The 15,635-nt window shown below is 42.5% G+C and overlaps 1 protein-coding gene across 2 annotated transcripts; it reads left to right on the top strand.

Annotated features, from left to right (window-relative positions):
* The first annotated feature begins 10,593 nt into the window (after positions 1 to 10,593).
* LOC123063715 (very-long-chain (3R)-3-hydroxyacyl-CoA dehydratase PASTICCINO 2A) lies at positions 10,594 to 13,039 on the top strand. Of its 2 annotated transcripts, XM_044487616.1 has the most exons (8): positions 10,638 to 10,949; positions 11,051 to 11,162; positions 11,243 to 11,350; positions 11,456 to 11,509; positions 12,170 to 12,240; positions 12,360 to 12,441; positions 12,547 to 12,643; positions 12,735 to 13,039. In XM_044487616.1, exons 1-8 carry the CDS (start codon positions 10,891 to 10,893, stop codon positions 12,803 to 12,805), a joined length of 654 nt encoding a protein of 217 aa, XP_044343551.1. In that variant the 5' UTR covers positions 10,638 to 10,890; the 3' UTR covers positions 12,806 to 13,039. The 2 variants fall into 2 exon arrangements, with proteins under 2 accessions (XP_044343550.1, XP_044343551.1); XM_044487615.1 differs by having other exon boundaries at positions 10,594 to 10,949; positions 11,243 to 11,509.
* The last annotated feature ends 2,596 nt before the right edge of the window (positions 13,040 to 15,635 follow it).

Here is a 15,635-nt window from a genome sequence, read left to right as displayed (position 1 = left end):
ATTTTTTGGGAGCTTAGTAATTGGATAGATTCTTAAGATCGCGTTTAATTTTCTCTTGTCAGCTTGTTTGCGTGATAGTATATCTTGGATGCAGAGCTTGGTACTTATATACAGAGAGGATGATTGATTGGTTGAACCAGGAACGTGGCACTTCATCTGTGTGACAGGAAAGGCACTGCATCTGTGTGCCTGCTCAGGGTTCAGAGGCCGCTCCGCATTATGCTGGTTCATGATCTCTGCAAAAAGTGCCCAAACTTGTTTCTACGCAGCTAAACTAATTTGTCTTGCGATGATCTTGGGAACGACCGTCCCAAGTTAAAACTTTTCAGGATGAAACCATCTTCGTAGGTCAGGATCAAGAAAGCAGCAGCGAAATCTATAGACATAAGACAAATAATTGGTTTTTCACTGTGCTTCGACAGAGGAACGACTTCCAGAAACAGCAAATATTCTCTCCACAGACGAATAGAGAGGAAATTTTGGCTAAAGAAAAGCATAGACGAAATTTGTGTCTCCTACTGTGCTCTGCACGCAAAATCAATGAACAAACAGAATTATCCGTGACACGCAACTAGGTAAACAAACAGAATTTTATCTTATATGCCTCAATATAATTTTAGATGTAATATACTACATGTAAGTTATTTTTAGTAGCCTTCATAAATGTTTGAACTGATTAAAAAATTCTAAAATTCAATGCCAAGAATTGCACTTAATTGCTTAAGTAAGTGGCTAGTGTGTGCCAAGTGGCTAGTGGACCCGAATTGTTTCCAAATTTTACATGTTACTTTAGTAGTGTGTGCCAAGTGTATACATTTTCTGAAAATTAAAATGAAAGTACCACCATGTTTGTGCTTGATTCTCGGCCACCTTGTGTCTGGGACTCTTTTTCTTTCCTTACATAAGGCTTAAACATTGGCTAAAGACCACTAATAAGATTTATCAACCCATTACTAGTGAATATTTGATTTACCTGTAGTTAAAATTTGAATTATATCCATTAATGTCTAAAAATGCATTTAATGACTTAAATATAGCAAACAGGCCTTAGAAAATGTCAAAAATTGACGTGATACATTTAATGGCATGTGTTGAGTGTGAAAAACATTTCAAGGCCAAATGATGAACCAGTGGTCACTTCATCTCCAAACCTGACATATGCCCTGTCAAACCTAGTTTGTTCCTCGGAGATGGTCCGGTTTCTAAGCAGTCTACATGACAACTTTTGTGAAAGATTCGCAATTTTTTAGCACAGCCACTAAGGATCATATCGTGACACTATGCCAAGTTCAGTGATTTTCGAGCTTCGTTTGAATTTCTGAGAATTAAAATGATAATAACCAACATGTTGGTGCCCGAGCCTCGACCACGTGGCGTCTTGGACTCATTTTCTTTCCTTACATGAGTCCTAAACATAGACTAAAGACTAACAATAATATTTTTCAAGCCGTTTATGATTATTATTTCATGTACCCGTAGTTTAAATTTGAATTATGTCCATTAAGGGTCAGTTTTGTTGGCACCATGGGCATCTCGTGCCTATGCACAAAATTCCCTGAAACATGTATGTCGTCCATATGGTTAGTGCCGTGAACAATCGAACAAGTGCCTGGCTGGGGCGATTCCTATTTGGCGCTTCACGCGCCCGTTATTATGCATTTTGCAAACGGGTGCCTGAAGCCCTCCAAGCGATTGGCGTTTCAAGGAAGTTGGTTAATCTCCGCAGCACATAACACACGCTTCTGTTGGTTAAACTGATAGCCACCTAAACCTCAAATCATGCTCAATGCAGCGTCATGAGTTTCCAACACCAATGCCTAGCCACGTCGACCATATATCATGCAGGAGGAGTCGCAAATAACAACCATCAGGTCACTTCCTTCCTTCCAGCTACAAGTATTCTACAGATCCTAAGCTTTTTCCTTTGTCTGGTTGTTGGTTGAACTAAGAACATATGTTACATGACGACTACACTCTTTAGCATTTCATCATCAGTCAGGATTTCAGGATCAAGAAAGCGCGAGCCTTCTATCTTTTTGTGATTAGGTAAACAAGACATGTGAGATTCTAACAAGTTGAAGTTTTTCAGTATTCTTTAGAAAAACTCCTAGAAGTAACAAATCTACTTCCCACGGATGAACTCCATTCCCTTTCGGTTTGCCACGCACACCCGTATTTCGAGATCATCAATATGACCAGTGAGTGTAAAACTCTATATGTTTCATGCGTGGACAGATGACCTGGGAAATACGTTTGTGCCTTGTAAACTGAAAAGGAGGAGTATTCAATATAGTTCTTTTTATCGCATTGCATATTGCTAATTCATAGATGGTCGAATGAGGAGCAACATGCCCCTCCCGCAGATCACCCGAACAGTAGGAATTAGGAGTAGGGAATGATTGTCAAGGGACGTACAATATTCCACCTATTAAATTCTCGATCATCATAATACTAGACCTCAAAACACATGGACCACGTGTCGACCAGGACGACCACATTCCATGCCCTGTCCAGCATCACGAGATTCCAAAACCGGCGACTAGCCACATCAACTGTATATTCTACACCAGGAGTTGCAGATTACAACCTCATCAGAGGATCCTTCATTCCATGTAGCAATAAGTATTCTAACAATCATGTGGTTTGTTTCTATGTTCGTGAGGGCATAGGTGATAGGATAACACTTTTTTTATATAAAGGGCGCTTTTATTAATTCAAAATCAAGCATCAAGAATCTACAAAGTATCTACATATTTAGGATGCACACAGCCAAATAACAATAGTCTGATGCGCAGTTTGGTGATTGGTATTGGATTTTATTTTGCCAACTCTGGAACGCATGGGCGCCGCACCGTACATTCCAATGCCCAATCTAGCATCATAAGAGGCTCCTTCCTTCCTCGGAGCAATAAGTATTCTAAAGATTGCGTTGAATTTTCTCTTGGATGCGGAGTTTGGTACTTATGTACAGAGAGGATGATTGATTGGTTGAACCAGGAACATGACACTGTATCTGCCTGACAGGAAAAGCCTCGTCAGTTCTGGCACTCCATCTGCATGCTTCCCCAGAGTTTAGAGGCCACTATTTTTCGATAAAGCGTATTTTTATTAACTCATAATGTAGCATCAAGTGGATATAGAATATAATGACCGACACCCGACCTCTGCATAGCTAAGATGCAGATAGCCTTAAACGAAGAATCTAGCAAAGTATAATTAGAAAATGACAAGTTGGCAACAGCAAAGCCATATGAATCCAAAACTATATGCCAATGTGGACGGAGGAGGTGAACCGATCCGGAGATTATATTACTACCCATGTTGGGTAAAAACCTCCCTGAATAGGAGAAGAGGTTTTGCCATTAAAAACACAATCATTTCTACATAGCCAAAGCAACCATATATAATAAGGCAGACGGTCCCACACGTATTAGCGTACTAAAAGTATTTGGTATTCCATCAAGCCATTGATCATATAATTGGCAACACTTGTTGGCAGATACAAATTGGACGCTATTTGGGTGACTGACCATATAGAACGCGCGAACTTGCATTGAAAGAAGAAGTGTTTAATTGTCTCATCATGAGTACAAAGACTACACTTCTTACTTCCTTGCCAGTTGCATCGAGCGAGATTGTCTTTTGTTAGCACAACTTCTCTCCAAAGATACCAGATGAAAATCTTAATTTTTTTAGTGGCATCTTTGATTTCTAGATTAGTTTATTATTATCCACTGGAATCTCTGAGTGCGAGAGTGCATGGTACATAGAGTCAACTATGCAGGATCCAGATGTAGTGAGATTCCAGCGAAACACATCCCTCCCTTGTGTCAAGTTCATTGAATCCAAACGGGATAGAAGATGTTGCCATGACGCAAGGCGGAGTCCAATCAATTCCCCCCTAAATGACACATTCGGCGGGGAGGAAGTGAGCACGTGCACAAGAATACCATCCTTTTCGCGTACAATTTGGTACAAGGCTAGTTACTGTTCCTAAATAGTGGTGTTTCCTAGCCACCTATCCTCCCAGAAACGTATCTCGGAGCCATCCTTTATGGCAAATGATCCAAAGCGGAATCGATATTTCTTTACCGCCATCAAACCAGACCAAAAATGTAGAGGCCACTATACATTATGCTTGCTCAGGATCTCTGCAAAACATGCCCAAACTTGTTTCTACGCAGCAAGACTGATGCATCTTGCAATGATCTTGGAAACGACCGTCCCTTGTTAAAACGTTTCAGGATGAAACCATCATCATCGGTCAGGGTCAAGAAATTTGCAAGGAAATCTGTAGAAATGGGACAGATAATCGTTTTTTCAATGTGCTTCGACAGAGGAACACTAGTAGAAAACAGGGCTTTGGTCACAGCTCAATATACACATTAGTCCCGGTTGCATTACAAACCGGGACTAATGTGAGCATTAGTCCCAGTTCGAGTGGCTAGGGCGTCGGGAAGGCATTAGTCGCGGTTTAAATGAGACCTTTAGTCCTGGTTCAAATGGGACCTTTAGTCCCGGTTTGAGACTCAAATCAGGACTAGAGATTATCTTCTCCCCACAGATGAATACAGCGGAACTTTTGGCTAAAGAAAAGCATAGAATAATTTTGTGTCTCCTACTATGCTGTGCACGCAAAATTGATGAACAAACAGAATTATCCGTGACACGCAACTAGGTAAGCAAACAAAAATTTATCTTATATGCCTCAATATAATTTTAGATGTAACATACTGCATACAAGTTATTTTAGCCTTCATAAATTTTGAATTGATTAATTATTTTCTAAAATTTAAATGCCAAGAAATGCACTTAATTGCTTAAATAGAGTGAACGGACCGTTTTTTTCTTCAAATTTTACATGTTACCTTTGAAGGAAATATACCCTAGAGGCAATAATAAAGTCATTATTTATATTTCCTTATATCATGATAAATGTTTATTATTCATGCTAGAATTGTATTAACTGGGAACTTAGTACATGTGTGAATACATAGACAAACAAAGTGTCCCTAGTATGCCTCTACTTGACTAGCTCGTTAATCAAAGATGGTTAAGTTTCCTAACCATAGACATGTGTTGTCATTTGATGAACGAGATCACATCATTAGAGAATGATGTGATGGACAAGACCCATCCGTTAGCTTAGCATAATGCTAATGATCGTTTAGTTTTATTGCTATTGCTTTCTTCATGACTTATACATGTTCCTCTAACTATGAGATTATGCAACTCCCGAATACCGGAGGAACACCTCGTGTGCTATCAAGCGTCACAACGTAACTGGGTGATTATAAAGATGCTCTACAGGTGTCTCCGATGGTGTTTGTTGAGTTGGCATAGATCGAGACTATGATTTGTCACTCCATGTATCGGAGAGGTGTCTCTGGGCCTTCTCGGTAATGCACATCACTATGAGCCTTGCAAGCAATGTGACTAATAATTTAGTTACGGGATGATGCATTATGGAACGAGTAAAGAGACTTGCCAGTAACGAGATTGAACTAGGTATGATGATACCAACGATCGAATCTCGGGCAAGTAACATACCGATGACAAAGGGAATGACATATGTTGTTATGCGGTTTGACCGATAATGATCTTTGTAGAATATGTAGGAACCAATGTGAGCATCCATGTTCCACTATTGGTTATTGACCGGAGATGTGTCTTGGTCATGTCTACATAGTTCTCAAACCTGTAGGGTCCGCATGCTTAACGTTCGATGATGATTTGTATTACGAGTTAAGTGTTTTTGATGACTGAAGTTTGTTCGCAGTCCGGATGAGATCACGGACATGATGAGGATTGTCAAAATGGTTGAGACATAAAGAATGATATATTGGACGATGTTATTTGGACACCAGATGAGTCCCGAGAGGTACCGTATAACTATCGGAGTGCCGGAGGGTTATCGGAACCCCCCTGGGGATAATGGGCCTTCATGGGCCTTAGTGGAGAGAGAGGAGGGTCACAAGGGGCTGGCCGCCCCCCCCCCCCTTGCAGTCCGAATTGGACTAGGGGAAGGGGGCGGCGCCCCCCTTTCCCTTTCCCTCTCCCTCTCCCTTCCTTCTTCCCCCTTCCACCAAGTGGAATCCTACTAGGACTTGGAGTCCTAGTAGGACACCTCTCTCTTGGCGCGCCCTACAGGGGCCGGCCGGCCTCCCCCTCTCCTCCTTTATATACGGGGGCAGGGGCATCTTAGAACACACAAGATCAATTGTCTTAGCCGTGTGCGATGCCCCCCTCCACAGTTTACCACCTCGGTCATATTGTCGTAGTGCTTAGGCAAAGCCGTGCGCAGATCACATCATCAACACTGTCACCATGTCGTCGTGCTGACGGAACTCTCCCTCGGCCTCAACTGGATCAAGAGCTCGAGGGACGTCATCGTGCTGAACGTTTGCTGAACACGAAGGTGCCGTACATTTGGTGCTTGGATCGGTTGGATCGTGAAGACGTTCGACTACATTAACTGTGTTACTAAACGCTTCCGCTTTCGGTCTATGAGGGTACGTGGACACACTCTCCCGTCTCGTTGCTATGCATCTCCTAAATAGATCTTGTGTGACCGTAGGAAATTTTTTGAAATACTGCGTAACCCAACAACCTTAGTGGTGTGTTTCAAGTATATACTTTTTTAGGGCACCCCTCCCTCTCAAAACCTAGCTTCTTGCTCAGATATGGTCTGGTTTCTAATAGTCTACACGACAGCTTTTGTGAAACATTCTCAAAATCAAGCCACATCCTCTATGTGTTATATAATCATACCATGTCAAGTTTCATGATTTTTGAGGTTTATTTGAATTTCTGAAAACTAAAATGGCAGTACCACCATGTTTGTGCTCGATTCTCGGCCACCTAGTGTTTAGGAATCTTTTCTTTCCTTACACAAGGCTTAAACATTGGCTAAAGACTGCTAATAAGATTTATCAAGACCTGTAATTCAAACTTGAATTATATCCATTAAATGCCTAGGAATGCATTTAATGACTTAAATATTGCAAACGGACCTTAGGAAATGCCAAAATTTGACATGATACATTTAATAGCGCGTGTTGAGAGTGGAAAACATTTCAAGGCCAAATGATGAACCGATGGTCAATTCGCCTCCAAACTTGACATATGCCCTCTCAAAACCTGTTTCTTCCTCGGAGATGGTCCGCACTCTTCATGAAACTTCTGTGAAAGATTCTCAAATTTTTAGCATAGTCTTTAGGGATCATATCATGATACCATGGCAAGTTCCATGATTTCCGAGCTTCGTTTGAATTCCTGAGAATTAAAATGGCAATACCAACATGTTGGTGCTCGAGCCTCGACCACCTAAACATAGAGTAAAGACTAACAATAATTTTGTTCATGCCATTTATGATCATTATTTCATGTACCCACAGTTTTAATTTGAATTATATTCATTAAGGGTCAGTTTGGTTGGCACCTTGGCGTTCTCGTGCCTGGCCACAGACTTCCTTGAAATCTATCTGTCGTCTGTTTGGTTAGCGCCTTGAAAAAGCAAACAAGTGCCTGGTTGGAGCAAGCCTGCAACCGTTGTTAGCTTGGGCCAACCGTGGCATTGTCATTAGCTTGGGCCAGGCCATCTATTTTGGACACTTGGTGCATCGAATTCCCTAACGGATGCTCATTGCGTCGAACAATTGTTGTTTCACACAGGTAGATCGAGCAATCGATCGGCTTGTGTTGGCCTGTTTAATCATTTCAGTGATCCTGCTTTTGGGAATCTTCTAGAGGTTTACGGCCAGGTTTTTCCCGGATTTGGCAACCTTCTACAAGGCTGCTGAACCAGTTTTCCTTTTTTTTCCCTTTTTGCGTTTATTTTTATCTTTTTTCTTGTTTCTTTTTTCTCCTTTTTCGTTTTTCTGTTTATTTTTCATTGTTTTTTCTTTTTTATGTTTGCTTGTTTTATTTTTCTCTCCTTTTTACTCTATTTAATTCTGTTTCTCATCTTCATTTTCCTTTTTTCTTTATGTTTCTTTTTCTTTTTTATTTTTGTTTTCTATTTCCTATTTTTCCTGTTTATTTTGTTCCAAAAATTCCCATTATTGTTCAGAATTTCAAAAGAAAAATCTCATTTCCAAAATTTGTTCAAAATTTTTAAAAAATGTCTGTGTTCCAAAACATGTTCTTTTTTTCAAAAACAAATTACAATTTCAAAACAAGGTTGTGTTTCAAACAATGTTCAAGAATTTCAAAAGACATTCTTGGTTTCACAACTTTGTTTCTAATTTTTTTTAAATGCATTTCAAGAAGTTAAGGAATTTCAAAAAAAATCTCATTTTCAAAATTGTTCGTGTTTAAAAAAATATATTCATATTCTTACTTTTCGTGTTTTAAAAAACTGTCCGTGTTTTAAAAAATATTCATGAATTACAAAAAATGTTCTCATTCTCAAAATCTGTTCACAATTTTTTTTAATGTTCACTCTTCAAAAAATGTTTGTGGTCTCAACATTTTGTTCACAATTTAGAAAAAAAATCCCATGTTTCAAATTTTGTTCGCATTTCCAAAAGATTATACAACTATGAATTTTGTTCGCATTTTAAAAAATATATTCATATTCTTACTTTTTGTACATAATTTAAAAAAAATTCTTGTTTCTAATATTTGTTCCAAAATTAACAATTGTTCGTGATCCCGGAAAATATTTGGAAATTTTAAACAAATGTCCGCATTTTTTAATTCGTTTAGTTTTTCAGAAAATGTTCAAGTTTTTATTAAATGTTTGCGTTTTAGAAAACAGTTTGGGATTTTCAAAAAAATCCTGATTAAAAATAACAGAATTACAAAAATGGTTCACTTTAAAAAAATGGAATATCAATTTTTTTGCGTCATTTCAACACTGTTCAGAATATGGTTCTGTGCCTTAAGTCTAGCTAATAGCTCGTGATTAGGCGCCTACGCTGTGGGAGGTCTCGGGAGTGAATCCTGCATGTCTCGAATGATTTTTTTGTCGCGCGATAAAAAACAACAGGCAGCACATCGGTGGGCCGGCCCATGTTGTGGACTGCTTGAGCGAAGCCTCGCCATTCTACCGCAGAATGCGGCAGATAGGATGTCCATTGATGCATGCCTATCTATAAATTAATACAAAAATAGTTGGCTGGGCTGATGGGCTCCACACTAGTAGAGATTCTTAGCTCCTAGGTGAAAACGACGCGCTCCGGGATGACGACGACGATCTCGGGTGTTGCTTCCCTTTTCTCGGTGTTATTGTGGGTCCAATCATGGTGTCAGGGCTCCTACATGAAAAAGTCTAGTCCATCTTCCTGGGCTCAATGGCGGGGGCGCTTGTGTCATTATCCTCTTGAGTTCGTCGTCACGAAGCCCTGGTACCTTAGCTGGTTAGTGACTTTGAGCATGCTTTATCCCTAACATGTAGCGCTCATGGCTCTAGCGTGGGGTGCCCGTGGTGATCTCCTATCTTATACATGTGTCCCGGTGATCTTTGTTCTCGGTCCTTGATATCTCTTGGCAGGAGCGGCGCTCCACGGCCTGGAGCGAGTGGGCAGTCTGAACAACAAATCGGCCCCTTTCGGAGATGGCTCAATGGTACTACAGTGTCTGATGGTTTCTCAAGACGACGCAGTTCTGGTCCTGTTCAATAGTCTCGGGTGTCTCTTGTTAGATGTGGAGTTTTCTCTTCTCTCGTTCAATGTTGGGCTAGTTGCACTTGTGCCGCTTGCTTGGATTCCACACCGACAGTATATCCTGCACAATAAGTCACCCATAAGAACCTGATAAGAGGAACCTTCCTTCCTTGTAGCAATAAGTATTTTACACGTCATGTGGTTTGTTTAGTAGCACAGATGATATGATAATACGTCTTGGATGCGAAATTTGATGATTGGTCCTGGGTTTCGTTGGTCAAATCGATAGCCAAAGCCTAAACGGCTAAACCCCGAAACACGTGGGCGCTGCACGGTACCATTCCATGCCCGATCCAGCATGATGAGATTCCAGATGCCTAACCACATCATCAACCGTTATCCTGTAGGAGGCGTCGTTCCTCGGAGCAATAAGTATGCTAAAGATCGTGTTGGGATTTCTCATGTCCGCTTGTTTGTGTGACTAGTAAATCCGTACGTGCAATTCATGTTCATATTAGGTAGGATATTATTTACGTGTTAATTATGTAATTAGCGCTGAAATTAATTTTTGAATGATATTACACATCTTGGATGCAGTGCATGATTGATTGGTTGAACCATGATCAACACCATGTGACCGAAGGAACATCCCCAGTTGTTCCTCTGCATGCTTGTTCAGGGTTCAGAAAAACAGACCGCTCTGCAAGATGCTTGTTCAGGATCCCTGCAAAACGTGCTCAAACTGGTTCTACGCAGATAACCTGATTCATCTTGCAATCAGTGTCAAATCTGCAGACAAATCTGTAGACACAAGACAGGGTAAACGTTTTTCCACTGTGCTTCGACAGAGGAACGACTGCTTGTAACAAGGGAAATCTACTCCCACCGATGAATACAGAGGAAATATTTTCTAAAGAAACAGAGGAGAGTTTTGTGTCTCCTCCTGTGCTGTACACGCGAAATCGATGAACAAACAGAATCCTTTCTCCGAGACTGTTGCTGAGGCAGCTGGAGTGCAGTTGAGCAGGATGCATTCTCCGTGACCGACAGTGGAGTGAGTCGGTGAGGGTGGTGGTTGATTTGCACATTGATTGACACTAAATGGATACTGGTGGCAGCTGAGCTGAGCTGAGATGTGCAGCTGAGCAGCTGAGCTGTGGCTTCTGCTCCGTGGCCGTGACCTCGATCCGCCCCAATTAAACCGCCCACGCGCAGCCGCAGCTATAACCCCGCATCGTCCAAGATCCGGCCGGCGGCACAAGAAGCGGCAGCAGCGGAGACAATGGCGGCGGTGAAGCGCGCCTACCTCGCCGTCTACAACTGGGCCGTCTTCTTCGGATGGTTCGTCTTCGTCCCTCCCGCCGCTGCTTCATCCCTCCTCCCCGCATCGAGTTCTTGGTTGACAGATTGATTCATGAGGATCCGTGCGTGCGTGTGTGCAGGGCGCAGGTGCTCTACTTCGCCGTGGAGGCGCTGCTCCGGTCGGGGCACGAGGACGTGTACGCCGCCGTCGAGAGGCCGCTCCAGCTCGCGCAGACCGCCGCCGTCCTCGAGGTACGCCGCCCGCCGGTCCGCCCGCTGGATCTTGCTTCTTTCTTCCGATCTGAACTCTTCATCCTGCGTGTGCCTGCCAGATCCTCCACGGCCTCGTCGGCCTGGTGAGGTCGCCGGTGTCGGCCACGCTGCCGCAGATCGGGTCGCGCCTCTTCGTCACCTGGGGCATCCTCTGGAGCTTCCCCGAGGTGCGGTGTTCTTCTCCATGGTGCCCTTCTCCGTTCTTCTTGCTTCGTGCATACCTCATCCTATCCTCTGTTTTCCTTGCTCTGTTTTCTTGTACGGCTTTGCAGACCAGGACACACATCCTGGTGAGCTCCTTGGTCATCAGCTGGTCCATCACCGAGGTACGCATGCTCCTGAATCCTGATAATCTAGGAATTAGAGCTCTTCAAATTAACTGTATTATCGAGCCGCGAGGTGCTGTTGTTGCTGTTAGACTAGCTGAAGATGTGCTCCTGAACTAATGAAATGCGACGATAATTTTTACATATGGATGTTGTTGTTCCAAGTTGAATTTCAAGATACTTGTGATAGGTGTATCTCACAAAATTGCTGCAGCTTAATTCACTGTACTGTTAGTATTACCCTACACCAGGGGAGGTGTGTATCATAAGGGTGGTGTTGAATCAACTAGAAGTCAGAGGCACTAATATGTGCACATTACTTACCGCCGCATATTTTCCTATCATGTATCCTATTATTTGTATGATTAATCCCAAATGGGAGAAATCAGGGTAATAATGCTCATGTAACAGAAAAAAAAATACAAGAAACTTCAAACATGAATGGAAAGAACCTTTAAAGCAGTGGATGACAGAGAAATTATGCTGCATATTATTATTCATCAAGTCCTATAGGTTGCCTGAGTCATGGCATATGGTCCATGGTTTGTTGGAGTGTGTTCATCTTAATTATCTGATCACTTGATTGATATGAACGAATGGTAAATTCTGCAGATTTCAGAAACCTAGTTAGTTACTCTATTGTTGGGTGTTGCAATGCAGATTATTAGGTACTCTTTTTTCGGCACAAAAGAGCTGTTTGGATCTGCCCCATCATCGCTTCTATGGCTTAGGTGAGGCTACACTACACTGCTTTAACTCTGCATAAGGTTGCAGATTGTAAGTCAGCCCAACATTAATTAATTATATAAAGAATCAATCTTTACATCGAATCGAACCTGGATGTGTGCAGGTATAGCTCTTTCCTAGTCATGTACCCAACCGGCATCAGCAGCGAGGTTGGCTTGATATACATTGCGTTGCAGTTCATCAAGGTATTATCTTTTCTGATGAAATCCATTAGAGCAGTTGATCAATGCACTGATAAATTGTATGAATGTTGCTAATTTATGCTTCTCCGTTTGAATCTACAATGGCAGGCATCAGAGAAGTACTGCATTAGAATGCCCAACAAATGGAACTATTCATTTGACTACTTCTATGCATCAATCCTGGTACTCCTAGTCTATGTTCCAGGTACCTTTTCTTGTCCTAGCTATCGATTCATGCCTCAATCATCTACACCTAGTGTGTGTGCGCTTACCGTGGATAAATTAACTTTGGACAGGAAGCCCGCATATGTACACGTACATGCTTGGGCAGCGCAAGAAGGCGCTTGCAAAGTCGAAGACTGCGTAATCTTATTGATGCCTCTTACAAGATTTGTTGGCATATCATTGTGTTTCTCATTTACATCAGAAAATCAAAAATATGTTCTTGTTCGGCACCAGCTATGTTTAGGATCATCAAACTCTTGTGTCATGTGGATGTGGTTGTTTTTGAATTAGCATTTGGTTGCTACATACAACGTCTAAACAGTAATGACCAGCAATATATTTTAGCCGTAAACCTTGCTGAATGCAAAATTTACCTACCAGATGTCCACTTATTTTGAACTATATTTTTGAGGTGCTGAAGGAATACCACAAACATATACTCCCACCGTTCGTAAATATAAGCCTTTTTAGAGATTTCAATACAGGCTACATATGGAGCAAAATAAGTGAATCTATACTCTAAAATACATCTGTATATGATGCATATTGAAATTTCTGAAAGGTCTTGTATTTAGAAACGGAGGGAGTAGTAATTACTAAAATTCTATAACTAATACCATTACGAACACATTGATAGAATTGCAGGAAATAACTGACATCTTTACTAGTACTGTATAATATATCCAAGATCCTATATTGTACAGACAACTGGCTCTGGGGAAAGAGCCACGTCGTACATCTGAAAAAAAGATCTCTCTGTGGCCACTTATGATCTTGGATCTCATGTGGTTCACCTGGCCTGTGTCGGCAAAATAGACTGCATCCTTCTCTACCTCTCCACATGCATGAATGGACTTGCAAAAGTATCTGCTGATGAAGAGTGCCTGGCCATGTAGTCCATTCGTTACTGGCACCCATGCCCCCGTGGCGATGTCGGCCTCGTACACATCTGTGCTGCAGGTGTAGCTATGCGTCACCATGAGCAACTTCCCAAGTGACTGGACGATCTGCGAGGTAGTGATGAAGAGGTCATCAGATTTGTCATAGTAGATGTCTTCGCTAATCGAGTGGATGCTGAACGGCCTTTGTTATGTTCTCCGTTTATTAGAGTCTCACCATCTTGCTCACTCTTATCCTTGGCAACATGTTTGTGATATTTCTCATCAACATCGCTCCACAAGTCATAGCCATCATCAAGCAATGGGTATGGCCACACACGGAAGAGATGGATGTTGCTCCACACGTCAGAACGATCACTGGCCTTGGATGGGTGCCTTATGACCCGCTTGGCTCTAGTAACGATGGGTGTACCGTCGGCGCCAAAAGCCTCCGCCTTGGTGATCCCATAGAGCCTATCTCCGATGAAGACGACGTCAGTGATGTAGACGAAGGGAGCTGATTGTGGCCTTCCCTGGTGGGACCAGGATGATAGGGCAATTGTAGTTGTTGGTCATAAGAGCAACAACGTCATGCGGGGTTGACCGCATGAGGAGCACCTTGCGGACATCGAAAAACAGGGATACGTTATTACCGATAAGAGCGTCTAGCTCAGGGAGAAAGGATTATGCAAGAGGTAGCTATTCGTTTTGCAGGCATTGTTGACCACGACGCAATGGAGGGTGATTCAGTCGTTGGTGGAACCAATGCATGTCGCGTCCTCGGGGGACAGCTTCAGTGACTTCATGAAGCTAAGTCTCATCGTAACTTAGCCTCCTCTACCAGCCATCAATTCAAAATCTGACGGACCACATTGATCCATATTCTGAATAATTATTTTTAAGTGTTCAGAAAAATTGAAAAAATTCCAATAAATCGTTTAGTATTGTGTGAAAATTTTGATATATTTGGATGTATAGTTTGCGAATACACATTTTTTTATTTCTTTGAGCTAAAAAAGCTATTTAATCAGAAACCATACATCCAAATGGGTTGAAACTTTTCCAGAATACAAAATGAAACATTTATGGTTTGTTGGATTTTTCCAATTTTTTCTGAACACTTTAAAATTTTCAATATGAAAAATAGGTCAATCTGGAACTTTGGATCTTTAACGGACGGTTGATAATGGGGGTTAAGTTACGGTGAGACTTGGCTTCGTAAAGTCACTGGAGCTGCGTCCGTCCTCGGGTAAGGAGGGGGGCGGTGATCCCTGGTGTCGGAGCTTGTTCCGAAACAACAGTATGAGCGAACGATCCACGACAGGTGGCGGGGTGGGCAGGCGAGGTGCTCATGCGCGACGGCACGCCAAGAACGGCACACCGCTCCAACCGTGCATTGTGCACGGCACTCTGCTCGGAAGCGAGCATGGTGTACGGGGTCCGACGTGCACCAGGAACGATAGGCCGCATAGAAGTGAGCGCGATTGTTGGAGTCGGCGGTGCGGTTTGAGTGGTTCCGCCGTGTGATGGTGGGAGGAGCATGACGCGCGGAAGCAAGTCAGGCTGTTTTGAAGCATCCGTAGCGACCACGCCGGCGCCCAGAAGCTGCAGCGGTGGCTGGTGGCGGTCCGGAGGCGGTCGATGACGAGGCCTAGGATGTCAGCCGGGAGCTCGGACCATGGTGGACACGACGACGCCATTGATCAATCGGTGGAGCTAGCTAATCGATGATGGATCAGACCGGATTGGGCTCTTCTATTCAAATCGAACCTTGTTACCAGTACACGTACGCTTCCTTCGAGATGTTATTGATGTGTACCTTACTAATGAAGATGGAGCCAAAAGATATAAGTTTAATAATGATAGTGCAACTTATTTGTGGCACTGCCGTTTAGGTCATATTGGTGTAAATCGCATGAAGAAACTCCATGCTGATGGGCTTTTGGAATCACTTGATGCTTGCGAACCATGCCTCATGGGTAAGATGACTAAAACTCCGTTCTCCAGAACAATGGAACAAGCAACAGACTTATTGGAAATAATACATACTGATATATGCGGTCCGATGAGTATTGATGCTCGTGGCGGGTATCA

The sequence above is a fragment of the Triticum aestivum genome, chromosome 3A (assembly GCF_018294505.1).
Source record: "Triticum aestivum cultivar Chinese Spring chromosome 3A, IWGSC CS RefSeq v2.1, whole genome shotgun sequence".
NCBI classification, from domain to species: Eukaryota; Viridiplantae; Streptophyta; class Magnoliopsida; order Poales; family Poaceae; genus Triticum; species Triticum aestivum.
This window is presented reverse-complemented; position numbering and strand designations above follow the sequence as displayed.

Bases quoted from the DNA above. Each gene is read 5' to 3' on its own strand.
- LOC123063715 (XM_044487615.1), top strand. From the start codon at position 10,891: ATGGCGGCGGTGAAGCGCGCCTACCTCGCCGTCTACAACTGGGCCGTC. The intron at 12,442-12,546 runs GTATTATCTTTT...CTACAATGGCAG, and splicing joins TTGCGTTGCAGTTCATCAAG to GCATCAGAGAAGTACTGCAT. The intron at 12,644-12,734 runs GTACCTTTTCTT...AACTTTGGACAG, and splicing joins ACTCCTAGTCTATGTTCCAG to GAAGCCCGCATATGTACACG.